The sequence below is a fragment of the Lolium rigidum genome, chromosome 1 (assembly GCF_022539505.1).
Source record: "Lolium rigidum isolate FL_2022 chromosome 1, APGP_CSIRO_Lrig_0.1, whole genome shotgun sequence".
In the NCBI taxonomy this organism is placed as follows: Eukaryota; Viridiplantae; Streptophyta; class Magnoliopsida; order Poales; family Poaceae; genus Lolium; species Lolium rigidum.
The window spans coordinates 73,802,025-73,818,447 of NC_061508.1; the positions used below are offsets into that span (position 1 = coordinate 73,802,025).

Sequence of the window (16,423 nt, forward strand, 5' to 3'; positions counted from 1 at the left end):
AAGCCAGGAAAACCTGCCTAGGTCCTTCTAAACGCAGGACCTTGCCAGCTTCGGGGGCTAATGTCGGGGGAAGACCCCGGGTAGGGCAATGGACGCGGAGCAGCCGGCTGGCCACCGGCCGGCTCGCGGCAAAGGCCGGCCGAGGAGCAGCCGGGCCGGCGCCGTGGCCGGCTGGTCTGGAAGCCGGCTGGCTCTAGGTCCTAGTCGGCCTGGCTACGGCCACCAATGCTGTAGTTGGGCCGGCTTCTACAAGCCATATCCGACTGGGGTTTGTACCTCAGACCGACTCGAGGCTGGCGAGTCTTGCACTGGAAGGAACCGGGTAGGTGATCCGGGTTCCCAAAAGTCCACGCTGACTCCATCTTCCGTAAAGCGCGGGGCACTGTGGAGCAATAGTGCCACGCGCCGGACAGGCCGTCAGGGCTTACGACGATCCGTACTGGCTACAGTGGCTGACGGCGACAGGGACATCTCCTCCATACCGCCGACCGTGGCAGCCGGATGGGACAGGCCACGATGCCTCAACCACTCCCGACGTCACCGCCTCGGGAAGGAGCGGAAGCCGGAGCCGGCCCAGCCGGCCGGTAAACTATAGGGTCTTATATGTAAAGTGCCGGTGCCTATATAAGCCGCACTACCCCCTCTCGTGCAGGGGATCGATCATTTATTGCTTTCACCCACCTACAGAGCTGCCCTGTGAGAGAGACCATAGTCTTCCTTAGCCTCTCAGGAGCAGCCGGACACAGCTCTAGGAGCACCATTGTACTGTGTGATCATCATATACACTCATAGCAGGAGTAGAGGTTTTACCTCCATCGGAGGGCCTCGAACCTGGGTACGTCGCCGTGTCGCTCGTGCCCATACCCGCATCCGGATACCGCCGTGAGATCCCTCAGGAACCACTTCGATTAGCCACCCTATGGCATATGCCGTGACGATACCACGACAAATGGCCACAGGTGCTACTGCAGGTAGCACTTGAGAGGTGCGGAGCAAGGGAGATGTAGCCATCTACGGATCAAAATTGCACGAAGACCAGGATTTACCTAGGTTCAGCCATCCAGAAAGTAAAAGGCCTACTTCCTTCTTATATGTATTGATTGGAGAGTTACAATGGCATACATCAAGTCGGCTATGGCGACTCGTAAGGTAGGATGAAGATGGAATCGTCCCTCTAAGGTTCCACATTGTGGGGTTTATATGGGCAACCCCGGTTAGGGTTTACAATTGATGAAGCGAGTTGGTTAGCGACTCGCAGGTCTAACATGCCGCGTAGCTACGTACTTTCATGGGCTAATTTCAGGTCTAGTCGTCAATATCTCCCTTACTCCAGTTAGTCCACGGATTGCAAGTGAGGCTCTTGACCTAGCTGGTCCAGGCGATTCCCTATGCTGATAGGCCATGTGGGCTATATTCCCACCATGACACACTTTAAGGAGCCAACGGAGCAGTCTAGTTGGCAGCCATGTTGGCAACGGAATAACCGTTAATCTGACAATGCGAGCTCAGAACACACACTGTTATAGACATATTTATATCCAAATCATTTTCAAACAGCTTTTTGTGCTATACATGAATTTGACCCCAAAAAGACCCTCTGGGCAATTTCTCTGCCTTCTTGAAGTACCTCAAAGCAATAAAACAATTACAACGAACAGCGGGCTCTTTGAGCGCTCGGCAAGAACGAGGATCTGCAAAGTAAATATCCCTGCAACGGAAGGTTCCGCTCCCAAATCGGTCAACTCATGGCTAGCACGTCGTCTATTATATTTGTGATCTGATTCGGATACTGATACTTCACAATAAAATACTTGCTTAAGAATATTGACTAGCGATATTTTATACTGGCGATGTAAGTGTTCTCTAATCGCCACGCAGCTTGCACGTATCATTATTTATTTAATTATGCTGCAAGTATAGTTAGCCATCTTTTGGCTGAAGGCTTAAACTCCTATATATATCAGTGTGGTCACATTGGTTTCATGAAGGATTGGAACTTTTCCGGTAGACAAGAGTTTACTCCTTTTGCTTAGAGTGAAGTACGTACCGTCGGTGGAGGAGCTAAAGTTCTGTGTTCAGGTACGTTAGTAATTTCAACTTCGTTAGATGCTTTAGGCATCTGATCCCAACATAAAACATTATGTGTGTACTGCCAATCTGTATCATTGCTTTTGTCCTTGTGTAATTTTCGGTGCCATTTAAACTGAATTGCCCATCTGCCACATTCTGTATTGTCTAATAAGTAAGACGGCAAGATGTTAATTATTTTCGCTGTCACCACTCACCACAGCAAGAAAGAAAGAAAGATAGTTTTTTTAAACCATGGGAATCCCTTTCCTTCCAATTTCCCATAAAATGAGGATGGCCACCAAATTTCTTGTAAGAGGCCGGGGTGATGCTCTTCATATAGTGATGTTGTTTGGAAAATTATAATGAATGCTCTGGGAATATTCAAAGGCATGTTCTTCCCTCATGTTAAATATTCAAGCCATCACATCTGATCGTAGCCACAAGAATTTTATGATACATTTTAACATGAAATGAAACATTGTCGAAGGATTGGATGGTATTTGCTAATCATTGGCTCATTGCACATATTGCTTCATTAGAGTGTCAAAAATAACAACGCAACCGCATATAATGATGTTCAGATGTTTGTGTATGTCTTTTAAGCCTTTGCAGATATCCTTGATCGGTAAGTTGCAGAAAACCAAAACTAATCCCGGGTGCATATACACCCGGTATATACAAACCATATTTTAAAAATGTAAAAAAAATTAGCATATACAGAGTCATGTTTTATGTGTGCACATAAAGTTTCACATAAAACCGATAAATTTTGTAAAAAAGATAAATAATGCCTCGAGAAATAGACTATTTTAGCACAAAAAATTTGTCTTTTTTACATAGGACACAGTATCGGTTTTTGCTGAAACAACTTTATAAGAATGTAACATATCAAGGTATACACGAGACATTTTTATTTGTCTTTTTAAACATTTGTAAATATGTTTAATATGAATTTCAAATAAAGGGTGCATATGCACCCGGGTCAGCCAGCTTCGTGAAGTCAGCCAGCTTGAATCATTTGATTCGAGGGAACCTTCCGTATTGATCTTTAGGAAATGATCGGTAATAATGCCCTGTTTCTCCTCATGACTTGTGATTTGTGAATAATCCACAATTATTTTTGGATACGATAAATAAGATATTTGGGTTGCCTTGCGTTTATTCTAGAGGGAGTTAATCATCTCAAATTGATAGGTTCGTCCTATTATGTTGGTTTACTCACAAAGGTACATTATTGTAATTTATCCAGTGATAATCAACCGCTTTAACTTCAGATGCATGATCTTCAGGTTCTCTACTGCCAATCTGACCGCGCTCGGGCACCTAGGAACTAAAACAACATGGAGCTGCAAGTTAGCGCCGTCTGGTTCTCCATAGCACTTTTTCTAATCACTGCAGTTCTTACAAAGATTGCAAGTAGGAGAACTACCAATGATCATCTGTGTACACTCCCACCTCCGCCTGAGGTGACTGTTCTGGGAATTTTACCTAGTCTGCTTACAAAGGGCCCTGAAGCTACAATGCATTATCTGTATAACAAGCTTGGCAGTGCATTCACGGTCAGTTTTCTCTGGAAAAGGACAACCTTCTTGGTTGGGCAGGAGGCATCAACTGTTTTCTTCCAAGGCTCGGAGTCAGAAGTTACACAAGGAAATACAAATGAGTTCACCGTGCCCATGTTTGGAAGCGAGATGGGCTTCGCGGTAGATTACGCTACTCGAATGGAGCAGACTCGCTTCTTTGTTGAGTCTCTAAGGCCCGCACAACTCAGAAGCTATGTTGATCCCATGCTTGAAGAAGTTGAGGTAAATACCAAATTAACCCAGTGTGGCTAATTTTTAACACATGGATTATTCAAAAGACGACGTGGGCTTAGCCCAGTGGTTAGGGTCGCAGTGGCGCACCCTAACGACCAGAGTTCGATTCCTGTGAGGGACGAATTCTGGAATTGTCACGCCAAGTCCTCCTTCTACTATATCAATAGTGTTTCTAGTTCCTCCTAGACACTGTTTCATGGATTATTCAAAAAAAATTCCAGAAGCTTTCATTAATTAATTTATTTGCTACATATTGATTATACTCTACATAAACTCGGGCAAGCTGAAAACTAAGTACACCCTCCGGTCCGGTATTCTGGGCTCCTAATAAAAATCTATTTGTTTCAAAACACCTAAAAAGTAAGGCCCACTTTTATTTAGTTACCTAATTAATTGACTCCTATAATTACTCTAGCCACACCGCGTGGCTCTCTCTCTCCTTTTCTTTAGGATGCGTGAAACTGTCTCATGCATGTGAAAAGGAAACCGGGCCTTTTTTTTCTATGTTCCCTGCGCATGCAAACCAACCGGATATGCATGTTCGTTGCCCTTCTTAATAGCCATCCTTAACTAAAAAATCTAAACAATCATCTGGTTGGTGCATAGGTACAAGATGAGAAGCCAGTAATTTCGTACCTTGGTCGCGCTGCAATTTCTAGTAAGCCCAGAAAAGGAGAGAGAGTGCAAAGCAAACAAATATCATCATGTACTGCAGAACTGCAGAAGCATCATGAGCTACAAAGATTACATTGTCTTGTTCAACAATTAGCTTACACAGAGTGCAAAGCAAACAATATCATCATGTACTGCAGAAGCATCTCGTGTACTACTTGTGTTTATAAATCGTGTACAAGGTTCATAAATCTGTGGTCGTGTGGTGCATGTACGTTATGGAGAATTTCGACTTAACTGACAGCTAGCCTAATAGTGCTTTTGTATTCCACAGAGCTTCTTTGCCAAATGGAAAGAAGAAGGGGTTGTTGACCTCAAGTATGAGTTTGAGGAGCTACTGATGCTGATCTCAAGCCGATGCCTTGTTGGAAAAGAGGTCCGTGAGAAGATGTTCGGCCAGTTCTGCACATTGTATCATCAAATAGAGGAAGGGGTGAACTTTGTCAGCTTCATGTTCCCATACATGCCAACTCCAGTGAACCGCCGGCGTGACAGAGCACAGATGAAGCTTACAGGTATTCTGGCTGACGTTGTGAGGTCACGTAAGAGCTTCAACCGTGTGGAGGAAGATGTCCTCCAGCGTTTTATTGATTCAACATATAAAGATGGCCATGGCACAAATGAACGAGAGGTCAGCCAGATGATACTCGGCTTGATTTTTGCTGGAAAACACACAAGTGCAATGACTACGACATGGACTGCAGCTTGCCTTTTGAGCCATGCAAAGTCTTTTAATGCAGCTTTAGAGGAGCAAAAGGAAATAATCAGTAAACACAGTGAGAAGATAGACTACAGTGTCATATCAGAGATGGGCATCCTGCATAGCTGCATCAAGGAGGCGGCACGGTTGCACCCTGCGCTCCCAACGTTGGTCCGCCAGGTAAAGAAGGACATCACCGTGCGTACAAAAGAGGGCATGGAATATGGTGTTTCGAGAGGTCACACCTTAGTAAACCTTGTTATGGTGAATGGTAAGTTGCCACACATTTACAAGGATCCTGAAGTGTATGATCCAAATCGGTTTCGTCCCGGAAGGGAGGAGGACAAAGTTGGTGGGAAATTCTCCTACACATCTTTCGGTGGTGGAAGGCATGCGTGTGGTGGAGAGGCTTATGCATACATGCAAATCAAAATTATATTCAGCTATTTGCTGAGGAATTTTGAAATGGAGCTGATTTCTCCATTTCCCAAGCCAGATTGGACCAAGTTTCTGCCAGAGCCTAAAGGGAAAGTCATGGTAAGCTACAAGAGACGTCGTCTGCCAACCAACTAATAAAGATTTCATCTGCCCAGCAAACATATATCTTGCAAGAAGTTTTTCACATATCTGTATGGAGGTGTTCATATTAAGCCCTTGTCATATTCAGTTCAGTGTTTACCATCACTTGAACCTTTTTTTCAAACATTTGGCCAATCGGCCCTGTTTTGTTATACTTTGTCAATGAGAAAAGTTTATGTTTGTGTTTACCTACATTTCTCATTAACTTTTCCATTGATGTGATGCCGATATGGTTTGGTAGGATCCAGAAGTTAGTTAGTTGCATATACATGTTGTTCTATTGTGAAAAATCCCGCGACCACGCGAGCCTAGCTCATTCGGTTAGAGAAGTGGATGTACAACCCAGCCACCTAGGTTCAAGTCCCCACGGACCCAGAATTGGGTTCTTATTATTTTTAAAAACCCACTATAGAGGCTTCCCCTGCCATATTCCTTTCAGAAAAAAATGAGATGATCTGTTCTCGGAATCTAGCATGACACGTAGGACATGTCACCGAAGGGAGCTCGCATGAAGCACGACATACAAGACAAGCCAACGAGCGCTTTTGAGACCCGAAATCCCACGTGCGCTAGAGGGACTCTGCCTGGACGCGAGACGGTGATGTGCTACCCTATATCCGTTCGCACACCCACAAGTGCTTCTGTATTTGCACGCTCATATACGAATCGTAGCGGTGATCCATAACAAAGAAAAACATGCGATCTTATTTAACGATGTTTTGTGTCCGGTATAGACCCAACACGAGGCTAGTTCTTCTAAGTGACTAAAGCATGCTCGCGGGAGTTTTTACAGTAGAACAGATAAAAGATAAACCGTTTTTGGGAATCTTCTAGAACCTCCTGGTCGGGTTATCTTTCTAGTTTAAGTTTATTGGTCTGTTTTTCTGCTTGTTTTTCATTTTCATTTTTGTTATATCTTAAAATGTGGGGACATTGTTTTGAATCCGGGAACAATCTTTCTTTCTTTTGAAATCCACGATTTTAAAGGTGCATGAGAAAAAATTCAAAGCATGGGTATTTTAAATTTGTGAACACATTTAGAATTGAGAGGTATTGTAAAAAAACAAGTTGTAAGCCTATCCAAAATCGTAAATATTTTTCAAATTCGTGGATATTTTTAACCAGTGTGGATGAGCACTATTTAAATTTAGAAGAAGTTTTTAAAAGTCTAGACACAAGTTTTGTTTTCACCAAAAAAAAACTGAATTAACCAAGAAACTGGACTTTAGGCGAGCGGAGTAGGCGGAGCAGTTTGCGAGCGAGCTGGGCCGACCCATGCAGGATGGAGACGTGAGTGGATGGGAAAAGCAGGAGCAGCTGAACCCAAACCTATATGGGCCGCCCTGGATCGTTCTCGTCTCAAAGACGATTCCCCGACCATCTTTGTGGGACCCGGAAATCCTATACACCGACCAGGTCGGTGCCTACCGGGCACGCACACCCTGGTCGTGTATTGGGCCTGGCCCATTTTCACCTTTTGTCTTTTTTTCGTTTACGTTTTCTGTTTCTGTTTTTATTTTTATTTTTTTGTGTTTCTTTTTTTCCCTTTCTTTTATGTTTATTTTTATTTTTATTCAAAATCGAAAAAGTTCAAATTTGAAAATACTTCAAATTCTAAAAATAATCAAATTTGAAAAATGTTCAAAACGAAAAATGTTCAAAGCTAAATATTGTTCGTATCCGAAAAATGTTCGTAATCGAAAAATGTTCAAATTTAAAATATTTTCATTTTCGAAAAATGTTCAAATTTTGGGAAAAATCGATATTCGTTCAAATTTAGAAATTCATTTAAATTTCGAAATCTTTTCAAAATCTGAAATTTGTTCACTTTCAAATTTGTTCAAATTTTTAAAAATGTTTGGGATTTAAAATTATCTATGTTTTGAAAAAAAAATTGAATTTGTTCAGATTTGAAAAGCGTTCAAATATTTTTTAAGAAACCTCAAAAATTATTTTGGTTTTCCAAAAAACGTTGAGATTTAAAAATGCAAAAACAAAAGAAAGGAAAGAAAAGGTGTACCTGATGGGCCACAGCCCATGAAACTGTTGCCTTCCCACGGGGGTGCGGTGGCTCGTTTCCACCGACCAGGTCGGGAGACAACACCTCCCTATCTTTGTCCTCTAGGGCTAAAAAAGAAAAAAAATAGATCCCGCGTCGTGGTCTGGGCCCCACCTCCCGTGGCCATGCTCGCTTGATCCCTGGTACGGCAAACCCTATACACCGACCAGGTCGGCGCGTACCGCGCGTCGCACACCCCGCGCGCGGTACGGGCCGGCCCAGTTAGGTGCGGGCTGCCTCCTTTTTCAATTTTTTCTTTTCTTTTTTTTCTTTTTTGTTTCTTCTTTTCCTGTTTTCTTTTTTCTGTTTTCTGTTTTCGTTTTTCTTTTGTTTTTTCTGTTTCCTTTTTTTATTTTTCAGTTTCGAAAAATATAAATATTTTAAAAAAATGAAATTAAAAAATGTTCAAATATAAAAAACCGTTCAAATTTAAAAATCGTTCAAACATGAAAATTGTTCAAACATGAAAAATGTTCAAATTTAAAAACCGTTTAAATTTAAAAATCGTTCACACTTGAAAATTATTCAAACATGAAAAATGTTCAGATTAAAAACCGTTCAAATTAAAAAACCGTTCAAACGTGGAAAATGTTCAAATTTTGAAAATGTAATTTTCGAAAAATATTAAAAATATAAAATCGTTCAAATTTTAAAACTGTTGAATTTAAAAATGTTCATATTTTTGAAAAAAAACTTGAAAATAATTTCATAAAAAATGTTAGATTTTGAAAAAGAAAAATATTAATAACAGAAAAAAAACTGTAGAAAGAGAAGAAGAAAAAAGAAAAAAAATCGTTACCTGAGCTGATGGGCCGCGGGCCAAACTACCGACCTGGTCGCTGGGGTGTGCGGCACCCCGCACGCGCCGACCAGGTCGGCGTTTAGCAGTTCCCCCTGCTACGGCTCTGCATTCTGCACTATAACAGATAAATGCCGTGGCAGATCTGGCCGGCCGGCCCTTCTTTACTTTACTTGCCCCTCTCGTCATCGTCCACACAGTCGCAAATGGCAACTCGCACGCCCGTACAGCCGGCTGAGAAATGTTCAGACTAGATCGTGCCGGCCGCGCATATGTCATCCTGTCAAGCTCTTGTTTTTAACCAACAAGGAAGCTGGTCGTTGTTCTGTGATTCCATTTGTGTTTCGCCGCTAGGTTTCTGTTTTTTTTTTCAAAGCACAGTACAAATATAGACTATCACAAATACATACATACATACATACATATATATATATATATATATATATATATATATATATATATATATATATATATATATACTGTCTATTCTCGAACCGGTTCGAGAATAGCTATTCTCGAACCACTTGTGAACTTCCGGGTGTTTCACAAGTGAACTTCTCGACGGAATACCAGAATTGCATATTCGTGCCGACAGTATTTTCATGTTGATTTTGAAACCGCTTATCGGAATAATGCATATAATAAACCGTTGGATTCGTATAGTAATTCCGCATATTTTTCGTGTTCATTGTTTTTCCAAATTCTCTATTTTTTAAAAATAATTTTGAATAAACAAAACAGTATTTTTGCGGATTTCAGTAATTCCGTGCAGTTTTTGAGGTCTAATTTCCAAACGGTTGGTCGGATTGATGCATATGATATGCCACTGGAAAGCTGTTGACTAGGCACAACTTTTTCATATACATCATTTTCCTCAATTATTTACAGTTTAAGAGCAGACTTGAAAAACAAATATGATTCTACTTTCCGGAACACTAGAATTACATGTTTATGCGGACAGTATTTTTTATTTTAATCTTTGAATCACTTATCGGAATGATGCATATAATATACCGTTGGATTCGTATAGTAATTTCTCATCTTTTTCGTATTTATTGTTTTTCCAAATTCTCTACTGTTTAAAAATAATTTTGAATATACAAAATAACATTTTCGCAGATTTCACTAATTCCGTGCAGTTTTTGATGTCTAATTTTCAAACGGTTCATCGGATTGATGCATATAATATGCCATTGGAAAGCTGTTGACTAGGCGCAACTTTTTCGTATAGATTATTTTTCCCAATTCTTTAAAGTTTAAGAGCAGATTTGAAAAAACATGATTCTACTTTTGCGGAACACTAGAATTACATGTTTATGCGGACAGTATTTTTAATTTAATCTTTGAATCGCTTATCGGAATTATGCATATAATATACCGTTAGATTCATATAGTAATTTCTCATCTTTTTCGTGTTCATTATTTTCCAAATTCTTTATTGTTTAAAAATAATTTTGAATATACAAAACAACATTTTCACGGATTTTACTAATTTTGTGCAGTTTTTGAGGTCTAATTTCCAAACTGTTTATCGGATTGATGCGTATAATACACCGTTGGAAAGCTATTGACTAGGCGCAACTTTTTTATATAGAGCATTTCCCCCAATTTTGTACAGTTTAAGAGCAGATTTGAAAAAATATGATTCTGATTTCTGAATTTCTCGTTTTTTGTACTATTTGTTGTGATTTATTTCCGAACCACTGGTCGGAATGTTCCAAATAAAATTATGTTAAAAATATATTGATTAGGTGCAACTTTTTCATGTTGAACTTTTTTCCAAATCTTCAATGGGAAATTTCCGGCTTGTGTGATTTGATCTTCTAGCGCATTCAAAATGAACTTCCGCGTGGTACAAAGTGAACTTCCGTTTTGAGCATAGTGAATTTCATCAAAAAGTAATTTCCCTTCGTGTTTAAAGTGAACTTTCGCGCGATACTAAGTGAACTTCCAAGCCGTAAAAAGTGAACTTCCGTTTTGACTAAACCGAATTTCGACAAAAAGTAATTTTCTGGCTTGTTTACATTGAACTTCCACGAGGTGCAATGTGAACTTCCGTATGCTACAAAGTGAACCACCTTTGTTTTGATTAAAGTGAATTTCGTCAAAATATAAATTTCCGGTGTCTTCAAAGTGAACTTCCATATGATTCAAAGTTAACTTCCGTGTGGTACAAAATGAACTTCATTTTGGCCAAAGTAAATTTTGACAAAAAGTAATTTTCTCGAAGTGTTAAAAGTGAACTTCTGCGCGATGCAAAGTGAACTTCCTCGCGGTGTACAAAGTGAACTACTGTTTTGGCCTACGTGAATTTGACAAAACAAGTAATTTCTGGGCAAGTTTGATAAATCTTAATGTGAACTTCCAATAAAATGATGTTCACTTCTGAAAATAATAAAGTGAAATTCTGAAAATCTAGTGAACTTCAAACAAAATAAAGTGAACTTCCGAAAAATGAAAAAAAACTTCAAAAAGTGAAGCTAACTTTCGAAAAATGAACTGAACTTCCGAGAAAAAAGAAGTGAACTTCCAAAAAAAGAAGTGAACTTCCGAGAAAAATGAAGTGAATTTTCGAAAAATGAAGTGAACTTCCAAAAAATGAAGTAAACTTCAAAAAAAATGAAGTGAACTTCCGAAAAGAATGAAGGGAACTTCCAAAAAATGAAGTGAACTTCCAAAAAATGAAGCGAACTTTCGAAAAAATGAAGAGAACTTCCGAAAAATGAAGTGAACTTCCAAAAAAATGAAGCGAACTTTCGAAAAAATGAAGTAAACTTTCGAAAAATGAAGTGAACTTCCGAAAATTGAAGCGATCTTTCAAAAAAACAAAGTGAACTTCCGAAAAATAAAAGTGAACTTCCAAAAAATGAAGTGAACTTTCGAAAAAATGAAGCGTACTTTCGAAAAAACGAAGTGAACTTCCAAAAAATGAAGTGAACTTCCGAAAAAATAGAGGTGAACTTTCAAAAAATGAAGTGAACTTCCAAAACAAATGAAGTGAACATCCAAAAAAATGAAGTGAACTCCCAAAAAAATGAAGCGGAGCTCCAAAAAAATGCGAACTTTAAAAAATGGGGTTAGTGGGGTGTGGCTTGGGGAAGGGTCGGCGATGCGTCGGCAGGAGGTATTGTGGGGTGGGTCATCGGGACGTGGGGTGGGTGGGGTCACTGGGAGGCTGGGTTGGGTCGCTGGAAGGTGGGCGGTGTGGGGCCGGCGGGAGGTAGGCGGTGTGGGTCCGGTGGGAGGTGGGTTGGGTCGACGAAAGGTGGGGTCGGTCGACGGGGGGGGGGGGGGGTCAGCGGTAGGTGGTGTTGGTGGGGTCGGCGTCGGCGGGAGGTAGGGTGGGGTTAGAAGGTAGGTGGGGTTGGGAGGCGCAGGTGTTTGTATCGGGTTTAGAAGGTCTTTAAAGAGGGGTTGTGGAATAGCTAGTGTGCAACATCCTAGGGGGGGTTCTAGAATAGCTATTCTAGAACCCCTCTTAAGGGGGGTTCTAGAATAGTCCTGCTATATATATATATATATATATATATATATATATATATATATATATATATATATATATATATATATTCTATAAACGCACCTACATCACCTTCGAGACACCCGGCTCGAGAAACTGAATTGGGAGTCTTGAGATTGACGAAGTCGCCAAATGCACCTCGTTATTGGTGGGAGCGTCGTTTCGTACCGAAAGAATTAATGTTCTGACTTTTGTATGACACCAAAGTGTTAAAACATGAAGTTTAAACTCTAATGTGCTAGGAGTACCACTATACTCCTAACCATTCAACCACAAGTTGATTCTCAGCTAGCTCTTCTGTCGTCGTGATATACCATAAAAACATACGATCCAACAGTAGTACTTAGGATCCTAGTTTTTAAACAAGGTTCAGCACAAACGCTGCTAAGCAGGCAACACACACCACAAAAACATAAAAGCTGCTTTGCAGCAGCAACAGCACACACACGTTCACCACCTCCTGACCTCCGCCTACTCCCTATCGCGCTTCATCCACTTCTTGTTGCATTGTCCCTTGATCTTGGGCACCTTGGGCTCGATAGGAGGCACGCGCCAGTCTTCGATCGCCTCCCGCTGGAGGTTGCGGACGTGAATGCCCAATGTCTTGTGATGAGCGAAGAAGGCGTTGACATTCACCGACTCACCAACCTTGGGATTGCAGGAGCTGATGTTCTCGGCATGCGTCACGAGGCTGTTGAAGTCGTTGCCGCTGAGTCTCCTTTTGCAGAAGGGACACATGTAGACGTCGCCAACGAAGTAGGCATCATACTGGCCGGACTGCAGCCTCCTAAGAACCTGGCGAACCTTGGTGTGCTTGGACTCGTCATCGCTGTCGACATCGTTGTTGTGCACCTATTTCATAGAAACACCAAATAATAAATAAAATACAACGATGATGGAACGAATTGTAATGATAATAATGACATGAAAAAAGAGGCAGCCTCAGTTACATTGAACACATTTCTATATCTTCAGGACGGAGTTAGTGAACCAGAGCTCATGCACAGCAAATTTTTACACAGCAATGGTTCAGTGATCCCACCTTGAACAAATTTGTATCCAACAAGTCATCATAAAAAAATCAAGGGAAGGCACCAAATTAATGAACGAGATTAATTACTTGCATAAATTAACCGATTGAGATTGATTACTTGGATAAATTAAATGAGTGGGTTAAAGTCCCCAATCTAAAACAAAATCAAATAGTGATTCCAACTACAGATCGGCGCTAGTATTAACTAGGGAAACCCTTAACTACAACTCAAAGCAGAAATAAAAGAGGATCGAAATAAGAACAGAGAGATTCATCGAAACAGAAGATCTAGCGTCCAACGATTGGAATTAGAAGAAGATCTAGCATCCAACTACATGGCCGAACCCTAATAACAAAAGATCTAGCATCCAACGTTGGGAATGGGAGAAGAACAAGGGAAGGGGAACAAACCCTAGTTACCTTCGGACCACTTGTCGACGATGTTGGTGTCGTAGGGGTTCTCCGACCAGATGTACTCCTCCTCCTCGTAGGGGTCCCAACCGGCCGGGATCTTCCCAAGCCAACACCCGCCAATGCACCAGCTGCTGCATCGGAATCGGGGACGGGGGCCTAGATGGCGACGATGGCTCCCTCGACGGGGTCCTGGACGGAGATGTGGGGCCTCCTCGTCGGAGGCCTTGGAGGCGACGATGGACGCAACAACCTTCTTCCCCATCGTTGGAGGGGGTTCTTTCTGGGAGGGTTTTTCTCTTTTCCTTTTTGTTTTGCAGAAGATGATGGGACTGTCGGATAGGAGAGAGCGGTTGTGTGAGTGAGAGTGGGAGGCGCAAAGGGAGAGGGGAGGGGCTCTATATAGGCTATTGCACTGTGCAGCGCGTAGGCTATTGCACCACGAAACACGTAACAATGAAGGCAGGTGCACGCAGACACGAGTACGCTACTACACCGTGCACTACATCACATATTCCCACATTTTTTTCCCTCGAGTCTAACCCTGTCACGTATTTATACTCAGTTATACCCTCGAGAGTAACACTGACAATTTAGTTATACTAAAATTTGCCATCTAGGTCTAACACTGGGCGTGTGCAATATACTTAGTTTTACCCTCCAGTGTATGGTCAACAAAGAGTCAATGAATGGGGTTTAGCTATCTAATTGAGTCATTCTATGCACACAAAAAATCAAAACATAGTGGCACCTACTCATGGAGTCTTTTTATGTGACCTTCCACCTAGGAAACCATAATAAACATGGAGAAATCAAGTTTTACCTTTAATCACCACTAGTATAGGAAATAGCTTATAGGTGAAAAAAGATCAAAACATAGTGGCACCTACTCATGGAGTCTCGATATAGATAACTACAATCTATATATACAGTAATATAGGAAATAGCTTATGGGTGAAAAAAATTACTAGCAACGCACCCACAAAAATCAACGCTGCTAACTTTTGCCAATAATGCTAATGGCGTGCCAAAATCGGGTATGCCATTGGTAATTCTCTGTAAGGAGTGTAGCACGGCTGTCTGCCCTCCTTGTTTGCTGCATAGAAACCATATCTCCGATAAAAAAAATTGCATGTAGTTATGCCACCCCAAAAATTGTCGGATACAGGGGAATTTTCGTAGCTTGTTTATAATGAAGCATGGGTACATATATACCCGCTTACACGATCTTATAGATAACTGAAAGAGGGTATATCACCACGTGGACAAAATGTAAGTTATATTCCAATAATAAAATCAAAATTACTCTATCTGTTCCACCTTTTTTTACTACATGCATGATTCATCATAACATCAAGGTTTGTAGGTTGCTGATATCGTGCTTCCCATCCATTCCACTTTAGTTTCTTGATGTACTACGAAACGGAAGGAGAATTTTGGAGGGCGGTAGAATGTTAACATCAGCGGCAACCTTTGTTCCGATCAGCTTCTCATTATGCAGAACTTTTTTTACAGCGGAAACATTGTTGGGTCCTAACTCCCAAGGTGATAACATGCAGGAACATGAGAAATTTTCCATGGAATCTTCGCCGTCCGAGTAACATAAATACTCACTTTGTCTAAAAATAGATGTCTTAATTTTATCTAGATACGGATGTATCTCCACATTCGTATCTAAACAAAAATGAGACGTCTGTTCTTAGACAGAGGTAGTATGTGATAAAAGTAAGTATATAACTACATACTCCTTTTGTACATTAAAAAATTAAATATTTATCAAAATTCAAAAGTATGTACTATACAATACTAAAGAATGTCTGAATACATCAAAATTTATATAAATTTACCAAATTTTCTTATGGATAGAGCTAAGTAGTATACTCTAGTACGTCCATTAAAAGGTGTTGAAGGTTTATCCAAATTTAAATATATCTATGCACTAAATAGTGTCTGAATACATCTAAATTAAGATAAATTTTAATATCCATCTATAGACAGAGATAATAGAAGATTGCCGTGTTGTGTGACCGACAATACGTGAGGGGGCTAGCAGGCAGGGATCACGACCGACCCCATCTGAGGGGTTAGCAGGTGGGGATCACGTGAGACGTGGCGCGAGGCCGTACGTTCAAATGGGACAGGTTCGACTGGCGGACGGCTGGGATTGACGGGCATGTTCCTTTTCCTGGATGGAGTTCGGCAGTCGGAGAGGGAGAGATATATGTAGGTACGTTGTACATAGACCTAAAGTAGCTAGGGCGGCCTACGTCCAGGTGGGATGTTTCCTGCTGGGTCATCACGTACGCGTGTCCACCTGCGATCAGGCTTGAACGAGGATGGACGGTTTGTCTGCTTGGATCGATCTTATACTCAGCACAAGATGATTGATTGCGCGTGCCATGCATGGCGTACACAAGCCATCGATCTGTCTGTGTACTCAAACAAATCAGTGCTTATGAAAAAGAGCGTATATGTACGTGGACAGAGAAACATACGGTGATACCGCCTCCATTCTAAATTAGTTGTTGGGTGGGATACTCACCTTGGCTCATAGGAGCATTTGCTCCGTGAATGTTCAAAAATTCTAAAATAATTTTTTTCATGTAAATCTAAACACACAATTTTTTTAAAAAAAATAAAAAAGTATGTGGCTCCTGTAAAAAAGACAAATTTTGATGCTATAACACGACAACGTACAGGACATTTTTTTTGTCTTTTTTGTCCAAACCACATAAAATGTTGTTTCTCTACGAAAACTTGTGT

At 41.0% G+C, this 16,423-nt stretch overlaps 1 protein-coding gene across 1 annotated transcript; it reads left to right on the forward strand.

The window, feature by feature from the left end:
* The first annotated feature begins 3,410 nt into the window (after positions 1-3,410).
* Positions 3,411-5,832, forward strand: LOC124675753 (obtusifoliol 14-alpha demethylase-like). The gene is made up of 2 exons (XM_047211833.1): positions 3,411-3,875; positions 4,834-5,832. Exons 1-2 carry the CDS (start codon positions 3,411-3,413, stop codon positions 5,830-5,832), a joined length of 1,464 nt encoding a protein of 487 aa, XP_047067789.1.
* The last annotated feature ends 10,591 nt before the right edge of the window (positions 5,833-16,423 follow it).